Source organism: Triticum dicoccoides, chromosome 7A (genome assembly GCF_002162155.2).
Source record: "Triticum dicoccoides isolate Atlit2015 ecotype Zavitan chromosome 7A, WEW_v2.0, whole genome shotgun sequence".
Classification (NCBI taxonomy): domain Eukaryota; kingdom Viridiplantae; phylum Streptophyta; class Magnoliopsida; order Poales; family Poaceae; genus Triticum; species Triticum dicoccoides.
The window spans coordinates 390,366,712-390,386,724 of record NC_041392.1 but is presented as its reverse complement, the minus strand read 5'-3'; the positions used below and the strand labels follow the sequence as shown (position 1 = coordinate 390,386,724).

Sequence of the window (20,013 nt, the reverse complement as noted above, 5' to 3'; positions counted from 1 at the left end):
GAGGATTATTCTGTACATCTCATCCCTAGCAATTTGTCCATAGATTAGTTGCCAGCACTGATAGAAAAAGACAGCACATTCAAAGTAACATCAAATCTCAACGGAGCTGATCCTCGCGGACGATCATAGCACAGACAGAGAAGACCCTAACACATCAAGCAAGCAAGAAAAACGCATCTACCCAGTTACTCTATTAAACATACAGTTTTGCTAAAGCACATCTAGATGTGCTCTAAGTATTGCACATCTAAGTCCTATGTCATTGATTTTATGCTAAGATCCATGCAAGCATTTTCTTTTATCTTTTTTCTGTCTTTCTAGTTTGACTGAGTCACTTAGATGTGCAATAACTATGACACATCACAGGATCCGGTTTACGCGGGCAAGAGCAAAGGATCGCACCAGAACTTGAACTCGGGCAGGCGGCGGACGAACGGACGGAACTCGTCCGAGGAGCGCGTGGGGAGCGCGGGCCCCTCGCCGAGCACCTCGGCGAGCTCGGGGTCGACCTGAGGCGACAGGAAGGCGATGAGGAGGTTGAGGAGGTAGATGCCGAGGGCATACGTCACGATGTAGTAGCCGCCGACGAACCACGCGCGCAGCGCGTACACCAACACTCCCCCAGCGAGGCCCAGCCAACGGCGGCCCACGTGCGGAGTTGACCGGTCCAGCAGGTGCTGAAACCGCCGGGATGCCGTGGCGACCGCTGCCGACAGGGCAGCGGCGGGCCCCCCGCTATCGCTGCTGTAGGTGGAGGCAGCCGGAGCAGGGGCGGAGGCGGAGGCGGTGGAGGAAGAGGAAGGGTCCATCATGGCGTTGAGCGGACTGCGGTTGGGGATCTCGTGCAGCAAGGCCTCCGCCCTTATGGCATCCCATCCCATCCCATTCACGTCTTGCCTCCTCGGAGCTTAGAGCTTCTCGGCCGTTCGATTGGAATCTTCTCGCGAACACAGACCGTGGGATGTCAGTCGTTGGATATTTGCCAGATCAACTTCAGCCGTCCGATAAATTTCAATTGCATCAAAATGTGATATCCTTGCCCGCACCGAGTCATTTTTGTCATTTCATATATGGATATAAAATGGCAGCAGCACTGTGTTGAGTAAAAACCTAGTTGTGTCCTTCTGCACTTACGGTTACGTGGTTGGGTCAACCTCGCGGCCTAGCTCCCATCCCTAACACTAGCTCATCCTCTACGCCGTCATCGTCCGTCCTCCTCTTCCTGCATCCCATCTCGTCGTCAGGCGCGTGCTACCACCAATTTTCATCCTCCCCTCATGATGACCCACAAGTATAGGCATCTATCGTAGTTTATTCGATAAGTAAGAGTATCAAAACCAACAAGGAGCAGAAGAAAATGACAAGTGGTTTCAATAAGGTATTCTCTGTAAGCACCGAAATTATCGGTAACAGATAGTTTTGTGATAAGATAAATCATAACGGATAACAAGTAAATAAAGTAACTAAGGTGCAGCAAGGTGGTTCAATCCTTTTTTAGCAAAAGGACAAGCCTGAACAAACTCTTATATGAAACAAAGCGCTCCCGAGGATTCGCGTTTGTTACTTTGATAATTTGATATGTGGGTGGACCGGTGCTTGGGTGTTGCCCTTCCTTGGACAAGCTTCTCACTTATGATTAATCCCTTCCGCAAGCATCCGCAACTACGAAAGAAGAATTAAGGTAAACATAACCATATCATGAAACATATGAATCCAAATCAGCCCCTTACGAAGCAACGCATAAATTAGGGTTTAGGCTTCTGTCACTCTAGCAACTCATCATGTACTTATTACTTCCCAATGTCTTTCCCTAGGCCCAAATAATGGTGAAGTGTCATGTAGTCGACGTTCACATAACACCACTAGAGGAGAGACAACATACATCTCATCGAAATATCAAACGAATACCAAATTCACATGATTACTTATAACAAGACTTCTCCCATGTCTTCAGGAACAAACGTAACTACTCACAAAACATATTTATGATCAAGATTAGAGGAGTATTAATTATCATTAAGGATCTGAAAATATAATCTTCCACCAGATAAACCAACTAGCATCAACTACAAGGAGTAATCAACACTACTAGCAACCCACAGGTACCAATCTGAGGTTTTGGGACCAAAATCGAATACAAGAGACGAACTAGGCTTTGAGAGGAGATGGTGCTGGTGAAGATGTTGATGGAGATTGACCCCCTCTCAACGAGAGGGTCGATGGTGATGACTATGGCGACGATTTCCCCCTCCCGGAGGGATGTTTCCCCGGCAAAACAGCTCCGTCGGAGCCCTAGATTGGTTCTGCCCAGGTTTTGCCTCTAGACGGCGGCGCTTCGCCCCGAAAGCTTCCTTCTAATTTTTTCCAAGTCAAAACGCACAATATAGCCAACGATGGGCACCGGAGGCCTGCCAGGGGGCCCACAAGGTCAGGGGGCATGTTCTAGGGGGATAGGGCGTGCCCTCCACCCTTGTGGCTGGCTGGTGGCCCCCCTCTGGTACTTTCTTCACCTAATATCTTTTATATATTCCAAAAACATGCTCCGTGAAGTTTCGGGACTTTTGGGGTTGTGCAGAATAGGTCTCTAATATTTGCTCCTTTCCAGTCCAAAATTCCAGGTGCCGGCATTCTCCCTCTTCATGTAAAGCTTATAAAATAAGAGAGAATGGGCATAAGTATTGTGATATAATGTGTAATAACAGCCCATAATGCAATAAATATCAATATAAAAGCATGATGCAAAATGGACGTATCAACTCCCCCAAGCTTATACCTCGCTTGTCCTCAAGCGAAAGCCAATATCGATAAATATGTCCACATATTTAGAGATATAAGTGTCGATAAAATAAAAGTACGGACATGAGGGCATCATGATCATCTTTAGAACAGCAACATATATTGTCATATAGTTTCTCATGCTAAAGTAACAATTCATTCACAAAGCAAAGTATGAATCAGAAACTTCATTGAAAACTAACAAACTATGACCTCAGTCATTGGAGCAATTGCAATTTATCATAACATCGGAAAGAGTCAATATAAGAGCTTTTCAGCAAGTTCACATACTCAATTATCATATAATCTTTCACAATTGCTAACACTCACGCGATACTTATGGGTTCAAAGCTTCAATCGGACACAGAGAAAGATAGGGGCTTATAGTTTCACCTCCCAATCTTTTACCTCAAGGGTAATGTCAATAATAATACTTTATGAAAACCTACATCCGAGTGGATATATATGTATCCGGATCTCTCCAACACATAGTGCTTGCCAAAGGAAAAAGTATAAAAAGGGAAAGGTGATGATCACTATGACTCTTGTATAAGGGTAGGAGATAAAAGTAGAAAATAGCCCTTCGCAGAGGGAACTAGAGGTTGTCATGCGCTTTTATGGTTGGATGCACAAAATCTTAATGCAAAAGAACGTCACTTTATATTGCCGCTTGTGATAAAGACCTTTATTATGCAGTCTGTCACTTTTATTTCTTCCATATCACAAGTTCGTATAAAGCTTATTTTCTTCACACTAATAGATCATGGATATTTAGAGAGCAATTTTTATTGCTTGCACCGATGACAACTTACTTGAAGGATCTTACTCAATCCATAGGTAGGTATGGTGGACTCTCATGGCAAAACTGGGTTTAGGGATGTTTGGAAGCACAAGTAGTATCTCTACTTGGTGCAAAAGAATTTGTCTAGAATGAGAGGGAAAGGCAAGCTCAACATGTTGGATGATCCATGACAATATAACTTCTATTCGGATATAAGAAAACATCAAGAGATAAGAGAAGGATGTTCCACCGAGCTCTCTCAGAGCTCAGGCACTCTTGGCCGTCGGATCGCGATGCTTGATGGGTTTTGGGTCGTCCGATCGAGCAGATGGAAGATATGGGCCATCGGATCCTGGTCTGGCACTATAGAAATGAATAATTACTGCCTCTAACCGCCTCCATGCGCTTCCGTTCCTCCCGTCGCGTGTACCAGCGGTGAAATATCCCCTGCCACCGCACGTTATATCTTGCCCCCGCCGAGGGTATTTCGGTCTTTTCGCTCCCGGGGGTCGTGTGTGGCGCGCAGTGATTAGCTCGTCCGGCTATGGGGTGGAGGAGGGCAGCGACCCACCCTTTCGTGCTCTCATTCGTCCCTCTCGTCTCCCTCTTTCTGGATCTCATTCTCTCTCGTCGCGGCGCTCCTCCTTCTCGATTCGACGCCGTCCTTCAGGTGGTTTCCCTCTACCTCTCGCTCGTCTATTTTGTTCTGGTTGTTTCTTACTGTCTCCCTTGCTTGTTTGCTTGATTTTAAGTGTTTGGACGGTGCCGTTGCGTTGGGCCTGCCTTGCGAGTTGACCGGGAAGGGAGCACACCGGCTGAGCTTCTGAGATGGCTGAGGTAATTGATTTCTCCCTTGTTTGTTCTCCCCTCCGTGCTATGTATGTGCTCATCAAGACTTTTGTTGTTCTTCAGGGATCTGTCTAGGGTTTGCTTGTCGATTCATTCGGATTTGTGCTGATCCATTCTGATTCGTGTTGTTCGAGGTGTTTTGGCTGGTTCGGTTGCAGGTAATTCTCCCCTCTCGCCTGGCCTCCTCGGTTTTACTTCTGTAGGTCGTATGTGTGTCTATGGTCCATAAATACTGCAGATTCTATCCTCTGTTTTGCGAATATGTGTATTACAGGGGATGTGTTATTTATTATTTATGTTGTTTGCGAATATGTGTATTACAGGGGATGTGTTATTTATTATTTATGTTGTTTATTTATTATTTATGTTCTGGATTGCTGTCATTCCATATTTGTTGTGGATATAGCCTATGCCTAAGGTCCATGTATATTGTTGTTTGGGTTCATGTGTGTTGCAGAGGTGGGTTGTTATATATATTGCAAGGATCTGTTGCCTACATTCTTTTGGGATCTAACGTTTATGCCTGGTTGGTGTTTTCTTTTTTGTGTGGGGTCTTCTTATTTTGGGTTCGCGTTTTGCTGGTAGGATGTTTGCAGTCGGTTGTTCTTTTGTGCACATGTTAGATGTCGTTGCTTCGCGATGTCGTTTGTCATTCCATTCGTACTTGCGGGAGGTCATGGACAATGGGGTTGTGCTTGGAGGGGTGGAGCTAGATGTTGATGTTCCTGGAGGTGATGCCTTGACCATGACGAAGTTTTTTTGGTCCCGGGACGGTATAGGTTGCCCATCTCTTCATGATGATGCCGCTCTCCAAGCTATTTGTTTCCTACAGGGTCTGTATGGGTTTGTTGTTGTAGACTACAATTACAAGAGCATGATGACTTATCGAGAACTTGCTTGTTCAGCAGTTGTTTTGGCGGCCTCACTGGTTCGGTCTTCGGTGCCCGCTGTTACTGGTGATGCGTCTGCTGCCGTGGGTGACGTCAATGCTGCTTTGCGGCGGCAGATGTTACACGCTTGGTTGGTTTCTACGGCATGTGCCTTCTAGGTGTGCCTTGTATCTAGGGTCTTTTTTCCCTGTTGGTTAGTTGATAGATTTATCTTCGTGATGTAGGTTGGTCTATGCTTAGATCATTGTGTATGAGATGGGTGACTGGTTGTAATAAGATATGGATATTAACTATTTGTTTATTCACTGTGAGCCTTATCTTTCTCCTGGCCTTGTTGCTGGTGCAGGGTATGATAGATCGTGTCTTGTCCTTTTACTTTGTTACGCTATATTTGGATACCCGGTGTTCTGCTTTTTAAGGTTACATTGTTCTTGCTTATTTGTTTTCAGTGTCTTGGGTATGCTGTACTTCTGTTACTGACATGTCACGTCGTCCGATTGTGGTCCATGGTGAGGATGCTGTTGGGTTTGGTGCTGGTTTGGTAAATGCTCGTGGTCGTGGGTGTGGTCGTGGGCGGGCTGCTGGTGGACGTGGTCGGGCCGCTGGCCGAGGGTTTGATGAAGGGGGTGCTGGTCGTGTGTGGGCTGCTGGTGGGCGTGGTCGGGCCGCTGGCCGGGGGTCTGATGCAGGGGGCGCCGGTCGTGGGCGGGCTACGGGTGGGCGTGGTCGAGCCGCTGGCCGGTGGTCTGATGCAGGGGGCGCTGGTCGTGGGCGGGGCACCGGTGGTCGTCGACGGGCCAGCGGCCGGGGGGGTCCTGATGCAGGCGGTGCCTCTGCCTCTTATCCTGTTGCTGGATCTCATATTGTTGCTGCGCGGCAGGGTGCTCCACAGAGGGTGCCTGTTGCTGTAGCGGACCAAGGCAGCGTGCCTGGCCCGAGCAATATGGGTGTCTGTAGGCCCATGCTTGGTCGTAGTGCTGGGCATGCGTCGGTGCCGGGGATTGCGAGACGTTACGTGCCACGGCAGGCTGTTGATATGCCATCCCAAAGTCGTACACGTGCGTACCTATCCACTTTTCTTCCTTTGTTCTTTCGCTTGGTGGGCTGTTTTGCTGAATGTGTTGATTGTTGTGTTATTCTCTTGTTGTTAGGTGATGGTTGGTTTCCTTTTCTGAGTTCGTCCATTACTACGGTAAATCGCAAGAAACGGAAAATGGATGTTGAATTTCATTGCACCCGATATGAAGGTGCATAGATATTCCTGCTCTGTTGTTGGGTTTTATTTTCTTTCCTTTAGTTGTTCTGATTAAGTTATACATGTATTCTCAGAGCATGTCGTCGATGGTTTCTTGCCGAGGGATTGGCATGGTTATTCGGTTTACGTGGGTTCGGAGGTGATTGGGGTAGATCGCAACAAACGAAAAAAGAGGAGAGTGATGATTAAGTTGCATCTCCCTGGATATGAAGGTGCATTAAATTCTTTCTGGTTCTTTGTTAGTTGACGTTGTTTTCCTTAGGGTTTCTTATTTGGTTTTGCATGTCTTGTTAGATGTTGTTGTCCAGAGCCCTTTGCCAAAGGATTGGCAAGGTTATTCGGTCAAGTTTGTCGAGTCCTTAAAAGGTATCTATGAACATGATCTTTGGTGTTTTGGTTGTGTGATGGTTGTCTCATTTTTTCTTTCTGCCTGATAGCTGTGTGTTCTTTTGTTTGTTAGCTTCCTATGCAGATAGGTCGTACTATGGTCCTCCTGATTTTTTGTGCCAATACTGTGGTGCTTCCTTTTGGTATGCTGAGTGTTCTAGGGCCAAGTCATCGTGGACACTGCGTAAAATGGTTTACTATCGCTGTTGTAAAGGCGCAAAGGTATATGTTCCCCCCTTTAAGGATCCCCGGCCTATCTATGGGAGCTTCTTCGGTTCGATGGTACTTCTCGTGCTAAAAAATTCCTCCGGTCTATACGTGAGTACAATTGTATGTTCGCCTTCACTTCGATGGGTGCTACTATCGAGCGTTCATTTGGTGGTAGCCGTGGGCCTAAGATTTTTAAAATTAGTGGTCAGGTGTCCCATCGTATTGGTTCATTGGTGCCTAAAGGTGATGATACCCCGAAGTTTGCTGAGTTGTATATACATGACCCAGCTAATGAGATCAGGCATAGGATGAATGCCTTGAATCCAGAAGATAAGCCTACTGGGGGTGTGGATGAGAATATTGTGGTTGGTCTTAGAGACATGCTTGATGTGTCTAATCCATTGGTGCAAACCTTTAGGGAGGCGAGTAGGATGATAGAGGGTCGTGGGGATGAGCCCATCGAGGATATCTCGATTCGTATTATTGGGCCTTCAAAGGGCGATAGTCCCCAATTTAGCTTGCCTACAACCACTGGACTTGCTGCTCTAATAGTTGGTGGTGATTTAACGTTAGAAGCATCCTGTCGGGACATTGTTGTTTGCAGCCGTTCCGATGGTTTACAACAGATATCCTCTCTGAATACTGCGTTCATGCCGCTGCAGTACCCACTGCTCTTCCCTTATGGAGAGAGGGGGTTTCAGGTCAATGTTCCTCACCTGATTGTTCCTGAAGACGATGATAATGGCGGTCCTGTTGATCCTAAGCACACCCCTAGAAGCCCACCTGATGAGGCATCCTCTTCGTACCCTGCTCGTGGTGGTGATGATTCCACTAATAGTCGAAATAGGATAACCATGCAGGATTACTATCGTTTTATGTGTCACTATAGAAGTGATCAGCCTAATCCCTATATATGTTATGGTCTTCTCTCCTCCCAGGCGGTAGTCGATGCGCGTGCATGCATTGATGAAAATAGGCTGTGGTACATCTTAAGAAACCAGGATATGCTGAGGTCGGAGCACATGCAGGGCATTGCTGATGCGGTGGGTGATGGGTGTGTTGATGGTGATGCTCTTGGGAAGAGAACCATTGTACCTTCCAGTCATACTGGTGGTCGTCGCTATTACAATGAAAATTTCCATGATGGTCTCGCAGTTTGTCGAGTGCACGGTGCGCCGGATGTGTTTACCACTTTCACTTGCAATCCCAAATGGCCTGAGATCACCAATGCATTGGAACCCGGCCAGACGCCTTCTGACAGGGCAGATATTGTTGTTGGGGTCTATCACATGAAGCTCATCGAGTACTTAGACGAGATCAAATCCGGACGGGCTTTTGGTGCGGTTACTGCTGGTACTGTGTGCTGATGTGCTATATCTTTTATTGTGGTTTGTTAACAGCGTTCTTGTCTTTCTGTTGAATAGTCTGGCTGATGTGACTTTCCTGTTTTGTTTTTAGTTTTGTATACCATTGAGTTCCAGAAGCGAGGGCTGCCTCACGCGCACATACTCGTGTGGAGGAAAGGAGGCAACGGTGAGATTGGTGTTGAAAGTATTAATTCATTCATATCTGCTGAGATACCTGATCCATTACTTGATCCTCTAGGATATGCATTAGTTTCTGAATTCATGATGCACGGTCCGTGTGGTGACATGAATGATAAGTGCGTCTGCATGAAAAATGGTGCTTGTTCTAAATATTTTCCTAAGGATTTCAGAGATACCACTATTGTTGATGATAATGGGTTTGTCTTGTATCGGCGTCGCAACGATGGTCAAAGGGTCTATAAAAATGGTCATTATCTTGATAATAGGCACGTTGTTCCTTATAACATGGCAATGCTTAAGAAATTCCAGGGCCATATAAATGTAGAGTGGTGTAATAAGACGCAGGTTATGAAATACCTCTTTAAGTACGTGACTAAAGGCGCTGACTACTCTAAGGTCATGTTAGAGAGGCTAAAAAAGTTAAATAAAGATGGTTGTCGCACGGTAGATGAGATTCAAGAGTATCTGATATGTCGCTATATATGTGAGTATGATGCGCTATGGCGTATATTTGGGTTTGAAATACATTATAAAATGCCATCCGTTCAAAGGCTGACTGTTCATATGCCTGGTATGAATACTGTTTACTATCGTTCTGGTGTTGACCTCACCAAAATTGTTGATTCTGACTTCTTGCAAAAGACTATGCTTACTGAATGGTTCGTTGCTAATGAGATGTTTGAAGATGCTCGCTCATTGACGTACTGTGATTTTCCAACTGCTTGGACATGGGAAGCTAAAAGTAGATCATGGCATCCAAGGGGTGGGGGTCAAAAGATTGGCCGCATATATTATGTACATCCTTTGAGTGGTGAGTTGTATTACTTGCGCATGCTCTTGATGATTGTTAGAGGGGCTACGTCTTACGAGGGTCTCCGGTCATACAATGGTCGTCTTTACCATACTTTTAAAGAGGCCTGTGCCGCCCGTGGTTTGTTAGGTGATGACAACGAGTGGTATGTAGCATTTGATGAGGCAGTTGTCTGGGGGTTTGGCCATCGTCTTAGGCATCTGTTTGTGACCATGCTCATGCATTGTTCTATCAAGGATGAGCTTGTTTTTTTGAGCGTTACTGTGATAGCATGTCCGATGATATCCAGCATAGGTTGCGGCAGGCCCTAGGTAATAAGAACTATGTCGTCCCTCCTGAAAGATTGAGATGCATGCTTCTTGACGAGCTGGCCGAGGTTTTCTTGAAGCATGGCTCTGATATTAGAAACTTTAATCTGCCGTCTCACTCTGGCGAGAGTGGACAATCTGAAGATAACCGTTTAATTCATGAGGAGTTGTGTTATGATGCAACTGCTTTGTCCAAACAGGCCTTGGTCATGTTTAATAGTCTAAACGAATACCAGTTGGTTGCTTACAAAGCAATCGTGGATTGTGTGCATGCGGGGGAACCTGGGTTTTTCTTTGTCTCTGGGAAAGGTGGTACTGGGAAAACCTACTTGTGGAATGCAATATGTGCTAAACTTAGAGGTGAGAGAAAGATTGTGCTTACTATTGCATCTTCGGGCATTGCGTCGTTGCTATTGCCTGGTGGTAGGACGGCTCATTCTCGCTTTAAGATACCTATCATTCTTGATGATAATACATAGTGTGATATTAAGAGGGGCTCCCAGCTCTGTAAGCTATTGATGGTTACTTCGCTTATTATTTGGGACGAAGCACTTATGGCACACAGGAAGTGCTTCGAGGCTGTAGACAGGTCTCTGCGTGACATTCTTTCCGCGAGTAATCCAGATCTTGCGGATATACCGTTTGGTGGAATAGTGATGGTCTTGGGTGGTGACCTTAGACAGATCTTGCCGGTTGTTGAGGGAGGCACTAGGCCTCAGATCGTTGATGCGGCAATCACTAATTCTCCGTTGTGGCGGTCTGTTCATAAATTGACGCTGTCGGTTAACATGCGCTTGGCTGTACCCGATGCGGATATGCGGGTGCAGGAAAGTGTTGCCTTATTTAGCAAGTGGGTGCTGGATCTAGGTGAGGGCAAGTTGCCTGTCAAGAGGCAAGATGATGAGGGTGAGGCTTCTTGGATAGAATTACCGGACGACCTCTTGGTTTGTACGTCCGGTGATCCAATATCGGCTATTGTTTCTGCTGTCTATGGAGATTTTTTGCAAAACTACTTAAATTTTGGTTACTTGCAAGAAAGAGCTATTTTAGCCCCTACGAATGACCATGCTGAAGATATTAACGACCATGTCCTTGGATTAGTCCCTACCGATAGCAGAGACTACTTGAGTGCCGATTCTGTCGACGGTTCTGCAGATACTGTCAAGGGACAAGATGTCTACTACCCCATTGAGTACCTAAACGCAACCAAGATTATAAATTTTCCAAATCATAAACTGACACTTAAGGTTGGTGTTCCAATTATGCTACTTAGAAACCTGAGCCAAACGAATGGTTTATGTAACGGTACGCGCCTGGTTGTAAAGGAAATGGGTGACCGACTCATCGAGGCTGTTATCATGACTGGCTCCCATGTGGGTGACACCGTTTATATCCCTAGGATTGAACTGTTGGCAAAGAAGGGAAATGCACCCTTTATGCTTAGGCGCCGTCAATTTCCTATTCGTCTGTGCTATGCCATGACAATTAATAAGAGCCAGGGAGAGACATTGGCATGTGTTGGTATATATCTTAAGAGTCCTGTATTTATGCATGGTCAGTTGTATGTGGCAGTGTCTCGTGTTACTTCGAGAGGTTTGCTGAAGATTCTTATATTGGACACTGATGGCAAATGTAGCTCTAAGACAAAAAACATTGTTTTCCCTGAGGTCTTTAGGGCCGCGGGGATGACTTAGGGTTGTCTACAATGGTATTCCTCATTTTGGTAGGTGTTGGCATATTTTTTTTGGATTACGTGGTATTTTGGTTGGATATGTTTGCTGTTGGATATATGGATAATTGTTCCCATGCGGTGTGGATGGTGTTTTGGACGTTTTTCTGGTTGGTCGTTGACTTTATGTTGTGCTTTATTTTCTATTGTGCATATTTAATCAGTTTAACAGTACAACTGTCTTCTGTTGCTGGGTATCCTGTTGTAGATGGCTGGTCTACAGGGTCTTGTTCCCGGGAACAAAAACCTGACTATCCGTGTGTATGTTTTGCGCCTGTGGCAACACCGTCGGACCACTAATAATGGCCCTATCAAACACACTGACATTGTCCTTATGGATACTAAGGTATATGCCTTGTCCAATTGATATGCATTGTCTTGTTTGTAGTTTTATTTTATCTTTCTTGTCTGGTGCTTGATACATGCTATTCCTTGATAGGGTGACCATATCTATGCTGAGATTGGGGAGAAACTTGTCCCCGAGTTTATGGGTAAACTAAGAGAAGGATGTGCGTATGAGCTTTCTGATTTTCTGGTGTTCCCGAATAAACACTATTTCAAGCCTGTCGATTTGAAACACATGATCAGGTTCAATAGGTTCACCACGACCGATCCTAATACTGATCCAGAGGCTCAGTTCCCTTTCTGCACCTACTCGCTCACCGACCTGTCTCGCCTACCTGCCCCTGAAGATACACCTGCTTTCTTCACAGGTGTGTTGTCCAAACAGTTGTTCCATTCCGGCATATGCCATGTGCACCTGTGATATGTTTTCCCTTTGTTTGGTTATTTAGATGTGCTTGGCGTTATCACTGGAGTATCCGATGCTGTTACGTATCACAACTCGAATAGGAGCGAGCCTTCCATAAAGCGGTGCGTTAGTATCAAAGATCTGAGGTATGCTATCTTGCTCTGCCAGTTGTCTAATATTTATGTCGCTGTTCCAGTTATCTTAGCTGTTGTTTGACCATGTCTTGCCCACTGTGCAGTGGATACCAGATAACTATTGTCCTCTGGGGCGAACGTGCTATGGCTTTTGATGGAGATGCTATTACCGAGCTAGGTCTGACTGGACCAATCATTGTGCTGTTTGTTGGAACCTTTGTAAAGACCTATGAGGGTGAGTACTCTGGGTAAGTTATTTGGGTGCCTGTTCTTTTGCCCGCGTGTACTCGCGTACCCTGATCTAGCTTTTGTAATGGCCTGCAGGTCGAAGGGGTATAAGTGGGAGCGCGGCATGTCGTTGGTACATTAATGATGACATTTTAGAAATGCTGGAATTCACCCAAAGGTGTGTGGTGTTCCATTGATGTTCAGTTTCCTTGTGTGCCCTCCCTTGCCTAACTTGGTGTTTTTTCTGGATGTTGCCTGAAGGCTCCAAGGTAGGTTCTCTCCTGTAGAAAAAATTGTCCTTCAAGGACAGACAGTAGCTGAGGTTAGTGCCCAGGTCGATTTGGAGACCAAGACAGTTGATGAACTTTTGGCCCTGAACATCCATAAGAACCAGGTCAATATCTTGTCCTTCTCCGTTTGTTCTGGTTTGTTCTATGGCGTGTTTCTTTGCATTCCTATTGAATATTGTTTTTACCCTTCGTCGTCTCCTTTGTAGGATGTGCATTTTCGTTGCTCGGTTACATTGAGTGGCTTGATTCCTGGCCTGCGCTATTGGTTCATGTCATGCACAAAGTGCTACAAGACCTCACATCCATATGGGACCGTCTACAAGTGTACTGGTGCCGACTGTTCTTGCATCGGTGCAATGCCGAGGTAGTTATCTTTGCACATACATGAGTTCGTTTCCACATCCTTTGTTCGTTTGGGTGTATACCAAATTTGTGCTATGCTGCAGGTACCGGATCTGTTTCATGGGCAGAGACGATACAGGGGAAGCTGAATTCGTTTTCTTTGACCGGGCGGGCAAAGATCTTGTTGGTAGGTCTCTTATTACTCTGCTCCGTGATGGGAAGTCTAACACCGCTCCTCTTGATGAGATTGTCCAGACGGCACGCGAAGATTATTCTGTGCCCAAAGAGTTGTCTGCATTGGTTGGGCAAAGGCATAGCTTTGTAGTGTCCATCACCTCAAAGAGCTTTTTACCTGACACAGAAGTGACATCGTTTCAAGTAAACAGGCTGGACTTGCCTGTTGAGCCAATTGTGCGGAATGCGGTTCTGTATCGTAAGGCAGATTCATCCGGGTTGTCTGGTGGCAGTACAAGTTCCTTTGCTGGTGCTGGTTTAGCAACCGATGTGATACCCGCTGGATCGGTTCCATCTCTATCTATCGCAGACAGTGAGCACACTGATGAGCTTGTGTATGCTGGGGCAGGGCCAAAGGTGGGCTGCTCTCTCGAGAAGACATGTTTTCTGTTGCCGTGCAATCGTTTTGTTTGTGTGATTTGCCTTAACTGGTAAGTATCTTGTTTCTAGGAGCCTACCACACCAAACTACAACAAGGGTCATCTTTCGCCAGCTTCTGTCAACAAAGGGTACGATAGCTGTTCCAGAAAAATTGCCCAACATGCTGTTATCAGATTGTTTTATATGTGTTATATGTGTGAGATGACTTGGGTAAGTTTGTTGCTTGTAGTGTCGGTGTAGAGAAGGTGCTGAGCGGTAATATGCCCAAGTCTGGATTGCGTAAACAGTTGTTCCCTGCTGCCCCTACTCAGGTCTTACAGATCATTTTCTTGGTTATTATTTATTTACACTTAGTCATGTGATTGTCGATTATTCAGCTCATGAGGTATATCTTTTTTCGTCTGCTAGGGGGCTGAAAAATTGGATGGCGGCTCCGTCACTCATGGTGGTGATCCTACTGCTACTGAGAGGTATCTTGCTTTGGTCTGAATAAATCTTTTGATGGTATGTGAGTCATTGCTGCTATGTTTCACATGATTGTTGTTTGCCTTCTAAGCGAATCAACGTGAGGCCTGGTGTCACAGGGGGACGACCCCTCTGCAGCTAAAAGGCCCAAGCTATAGATCATATGCCTTGAGGAACCCTGCTCTTTTGGTATGCCTGTTACATGCCTCTTATACCATCGGTTGCCTTATGTGTTCCGTCCGATTTGCTTCTTAGTTGAGTTTGTGTTTTTACAGGATTGCTTCGTGTTAGTCATGCGTCTGCTCAGAGTGATGCCCTAGTGAGTGAACGTTTCGGCATGGATTAGATGATGAAGCTCTCTATAAGTCTATCGTCCCTTTTGTCGTGTCGTGTGGCTTATGATGAAGTGTTATGTTCTGCCAAATACTTTAGTCTGGTGTTCGTGAAAGACCAGTCGTTGTTAGTACTTGGACTGGCGTCGGTGTTTACTTTTGTGTGGTGCCGTTTAGTTATTCGCTACTGGTAAATGTAGTGACTTGCCCGGATACCTGATTTCGTATGCTTGTTATTGTGTATACTGTTTCGTGCCTTCTTGCTTGGATCTTGCTTGTGTTCCATGGATGTTAACATTATTGTCTATGTTGATGCCTGTCACCCGTGTCTGATTTGTATCTGGGTCATATGTATTGCCCACTGTGGTCCAGTATTCCAGTTGTTTGGCTGTCCGAAAGTGAGTTGTTACTGTACCTTCTAGCACCCCATTTGAAGATAATTAGCTTCCTATGCTTTTTTTGTTATGTTAACATTATTGTCTGTGTTGATGCCTGTCACCTATGTCTGATTTGTATTTAGGACATATGTATTGCCCACTGTGGTTCAATTGTTTGGCTGTCCGAAAGTGAATTGTTGCTGGACCTTCTAGCACACTGTTTGAAGATAACTAGCGTCCTATGCTTTCTTTGTTATGTTCGATCGGTTGTTTTGTCCTGTTGACAAGCTTTATAATCGGACGCCATCGTTATTCCTCTCTATTTTTAATTTGACAGAGTTGTGGACTATTCATGTGCCTCGTGCCTTTGGGATGTTGGTTCGCCCTGAATATTTGTCTTACTGGCACCGTATTTTTTCCCTTTCCCTACAATAAAGTATAGGCTGAAGGCTAGCACGCACCATTCTCGCTTATGATAATCTGAAGCTGCGTGGGCCTGTGGAGTGTATGTGGGCTGTTTTGGACGTAAATGGGCTTGTGTGTACGTGCGTGATACTGTTGCGATGGGTCCAGCTGGTTTCGCTATATGACACGAGCGTTCCTTTACTAGGTCTACACTGACTGAAACCCTAGCTCAGCTCCAGACGGTTGGTGTCTGGCTCCTTTTGCCGACGGCGACGGTCGTCCACAAGAGCGGTGGATCTGGAGATGGATCCAAAGGTAAATGCATCTGCTTTTTCCTTATCAAAAGTCTTTGCTGCTTCTTACTCTTCTATCCACTTGTTGTAGGTTACATCCCCGCCGGCGCCTCTTTATGTAGATCTGACTGGAATTTCTTCCGCTCTGTGGAACCAGCCCATCTACTTGCGAATCTCCAGGTTGTGGTACCAACGAGGTGGCTTTGAGGATGGTCCTATCAAGAGTATACATATGGTGGTGACTGACGAGAAGGTAAATAGCTATTTATTTTCCAATCTTTTATAACTCGTATACTGATTACATTGGTTTGTCCTTCTCTGCATTATGTTCTCTTCGTGAAATTGGGATGCTCCCTTTTATCAACTGTGATTTATATAGTATGATTTATGTTTCTTTGTTTGTGATACTGATGGCTGATGTGTTTTGGCGCCTGTCTGTAGGATAATTTGCTGTTAGTTAGTTGTCTGATTTATTCTGCATGTGCATTCTTCTGTAGGGAAACCATGCCAACTCGACTGTGCCCAATGAGGCCGTGGACATGTTTGTGGACAGTCTACATAAGAGGAGCTTGTATGTGTGTGCCAGGTTTCATATTAAGTCCCCTGCAGTAATACTAAAGGCGGTGCAAGGCACTTATACATTATGGTTCACTGGATCAACAACTGCTCGTCGCCTCGATATTATTCCGGATGATCCTGTCCATTGGTCATATGAGCTTACGCCGATCAACAATCTGCCTCCGGCCACAGATGTTCCTGCACGATTGGTTGGTATGTACAGCAAGCTTTTGTATGCACCATGTTTGGTGCATGTTGATTGCTGATCGCTCTGTCAACTGTCTGTTGCTCTTATAGATGTCATCGGAGTCATAAGCAGTGTCTCTGATGTAGCATTTTTTCAACCGCCGCCTTGGACACAGGCTGTACCTGTGAGAGATGTCTTTGTTCGCGATCTCAGGTACGCGTCGTGTCCTGCCCTCCGTTAGGAGTACTGTATGAAATTTGTGTTAACTAGCTATCTAACTAATCCTGTGGCAACTCCGTTGTTTCAGTGGCTATGAAGTTAAAGTAAGACTAAGGGGGGAGCATGCTTTTAGATTCAATGGTTCAGATGTTCTTTTGCGTGGAAGCATCGACACAGGCGTGATCATATTCTATGGCATGACCGTCCGCATGTATAATGGTAAAATCCGTTATCCGTTGGCACATGTATTAATTGCTTCTGGTTTGATTTGTCTAACTAAGACAAAGATAATGTGTCTGCAGGGCAGAGAGGCTTAGCATCTAGGTCATCCACTGGGTGGTATCTAAATGAGGATATACCGGATATCAACGTTATGTATCTCTCAAGGTACGGTGCTGCTTTATTTGAGTTCTTTCTCTGTTGATTGGGTCTCACCGAATAGCATTTTCATATAGCCAATTGCAGAGGCTCCATTGCCTTTAGAGAGTGGTCTGAGGTCTTACCCTGACGATCACCACCCAAAGATGATTATGTGCAAGTTAAATAATTTTAACCTGTTTGAAAACAAGGTACATCATGTCCTGATCATATCAAATCTGTTGGATTATGTCATTCGGATGTATGCTCACTAACTGTGATATCTGTCTGTGTAGGGCCATGTATTTCGTTGTGCAGCGAGGATGACTAGGCTGTATCCCTTACCCATGTGGTGGTTTGTGTATTTCTCTCGATGCTTCTGTAATGTGCTTCCTGGACCTGGCTCCGTCCCTTGTGCACCGGTCTATGTATGCACTCAAGGTTGCCAGGGGGTGGAACCTACGATCGGGTACGAGTTGTTCCTATATCCTTGATTACGATACATGATGCCTTCAATTATATTGATTTGTTTACTGTAACTTGCAATACAGGTACCGTATGTGTTTGGTGTGCACCGACGGCACGGATGAGGCCGGGTTTCTTCTGATTGGTAGAACAACTCGAGATGTAGTTGGTACAACTGCCATGCAGGTGATACGGAACAATAAACCTGATGATGAACCAATCAAGAACTTGTTCTATGCCGTTGCTCGAACAAGGTTTCCACCAAAGGAGTTTAAAGCATTGTGCTCCATGAAGTTCAGGTTCGTTGTCCGGGTTACCCAAGACAGCTTCAGATCAAGGCGCCCGATGTTCCAGGTCATGGCAATTGAGTCTTGCGTTGCTCTAAAGCCGCAACAGTCGTCGCTTGATGTCACCGTTCCCCTTGGTGATTGATCAGTAGTCGTAATGGCTTCTTTTGGTGTTCCGTGTAGTACTATCATAACTAGACATGATGCTTGTATGGACTACCCTACCTTATTGTAAATTATGCTTGTATGGGCCAGCTTGGTGGCATACTGCCCTTCCCTATTATAAATTAGGCTTGTACGAACTAGCCAGCCTGGTGGCAGGCTATCGGCTTATATTGTAAATTATGTATTATGAACAAGCTAAGCATTATGTATTATGAACAAGCTAAGCACTGGTCATGGTGAATGTCCTCTCATCTATATTATTAGTTGTTCCTTTCTTTTCTCGTGTTATATATGTTATGTGCTCCTCGTTGTTTCATATGCTTATTGGCAAATGGCCTTTAGGCATTTTATTTGTTAGATTATTGAACTTACATTGATATGGTTGTGTACTTTGACTTGGTACTGACAATCAGAATATGGTTACTGGACATACATAACTATGTGCTGTGAACATGTGTCTAGAAGGCATTGATTTACTAACTTCTTTCCTTAGGAAATAATATTCACATGGTTATGTTGTGAGGTAATTATCATGTTGTTAGACTCACTTCTACTTTCTCGTAACATACGCTTTTAGGAATGATCTTATTCCAGTTAATTACATCTATCTTTCTTACACGCTGTGTCAAACTATTGAAATTAGTATTTCAAATCATGTTAGAAAGAATAAACGATATTGCCGGTTCTCCAAGCTAAAATGATTCCTTCATAAGCTTTAATGTGTTTGGATAAAAGATGTGATCTGTTTGTTTTAAATTTTATTGACTAATTTGTAAAATGTTAATGGCAACAAAAAAGGGCTTGCTGTTGGTATTAGATCGTCTCCTTAGTTGCGACTTGCTTGTTCCTCCTCTGAATAACAAGCATCTTTCGAATTTAGTTTAGGATATGTGTTTTTCTTAAGCAACAATAAGTAGTTATGTAGCCATCGTCGTCCTTATTTATAGCAAAGAAACAATTGTCATTTTATTAGTTGCCATATGTCTGTTACCTGTGCACGGGCTATTGTTCGGGCCCAGTTCAGTATGACAGGCCTTTGGCCTGGCCCGTTCGATGCGTGACTCCCCTATATACTACTATATAAACAATGCTAGGGAAGCCACTCTTTGCTTGTTCTTCCCTGCACTGTTTCATGGCGGCGCCCTCTCCTCCTACTCTGTACAAGGCAAGACCCTTCATCTTTTTTTATCTCGCCGGCTCGCTGGCTTCTGTAAAATTCGGCCGTATTTTGGACACTTCCTTATGGTATCGTCGATCTGTGCATCCAGGCACCCCCAAGCTTTTCCTCGCGCGATGACAGCAGGCGGACGGGAGGCGCTCTTCTTCGTCGATGCGGTGAACAACGACCATGATGTTCGTTCAACGATGTCTCCAGCTGCCAAGGTAAATCCCGTTTGCTTGGTCGACTTTAAACCATGCCTGCTTTAGATCTGTCCGGCCTTTATGCGACTGGGCCTGTCGTTCGTCTATGACAATGAGAGAATACTTTCTTGACTTGTGTTTTGTGGTACAGCTGTGTAACACCCCAGATGTAACTTTCCCAATTTTGTACTTCAACTCTTGCCGTTTCCGGCGTTAAGTTATTTATTTCCTCGGGTTCGGGTCTTTGTCTCCGTGTGTTGTTATCGTTGTCATGCATCTCATATCATGTCATCATGTGCATTGCATTTGCATACGTGTTCGTCTCATGCATTCGAGCATTTTCCCCATTGTCCATTTTGCATTCCGGCGCTTCGTTCTCCTCCGGTGGTCATTTCTAGCTTTCTTTCGTGTGTGGGGATTAAACATTACCGGATTGGACCGAGACTTGCCAAGCAGCCTTGGTTTACTACCGGTAGACCGCCTACCAAGTTTCGTACCATTTGGACTTCGTTTGATACTCCTACGGTTAACCGAGGGACCAAAAAGGCCTCGTGTGTATTGCAGCCCAACACCCCTCCAATTTGGCCCAAAACCCACCTAACTCTGCTCCATCATCTAGAGCGTTCGATCACGATCGCG

At 45.2% G+C, this 20,013-nt stretch overlaps 1 protein-coding gene across 1 annotated transcript in view; it reads right to left on the bottom strand.

Moving 5' to 3' along the window:
* The window catches only part of LOC119328987 (protein RER1A-like), a 13,292-nt gene extending 12,377 nt beyond the window's left edge, over positions 1–915 (bottom strand). The window contains exon 1 of the mRNA XM_037601970.1: positions 403–915. Coding sequence (XP_037457867.1) covers positions 403–881 — 479 coding nt within the window. The 5' untranslated portion in view covers positions 882–915. The remainder of the gene's footprint in view (positions 1–402) is intronic.
* Between the last annotated feature and the right edge of the window lie 19,098 nt (positions 916–20,013).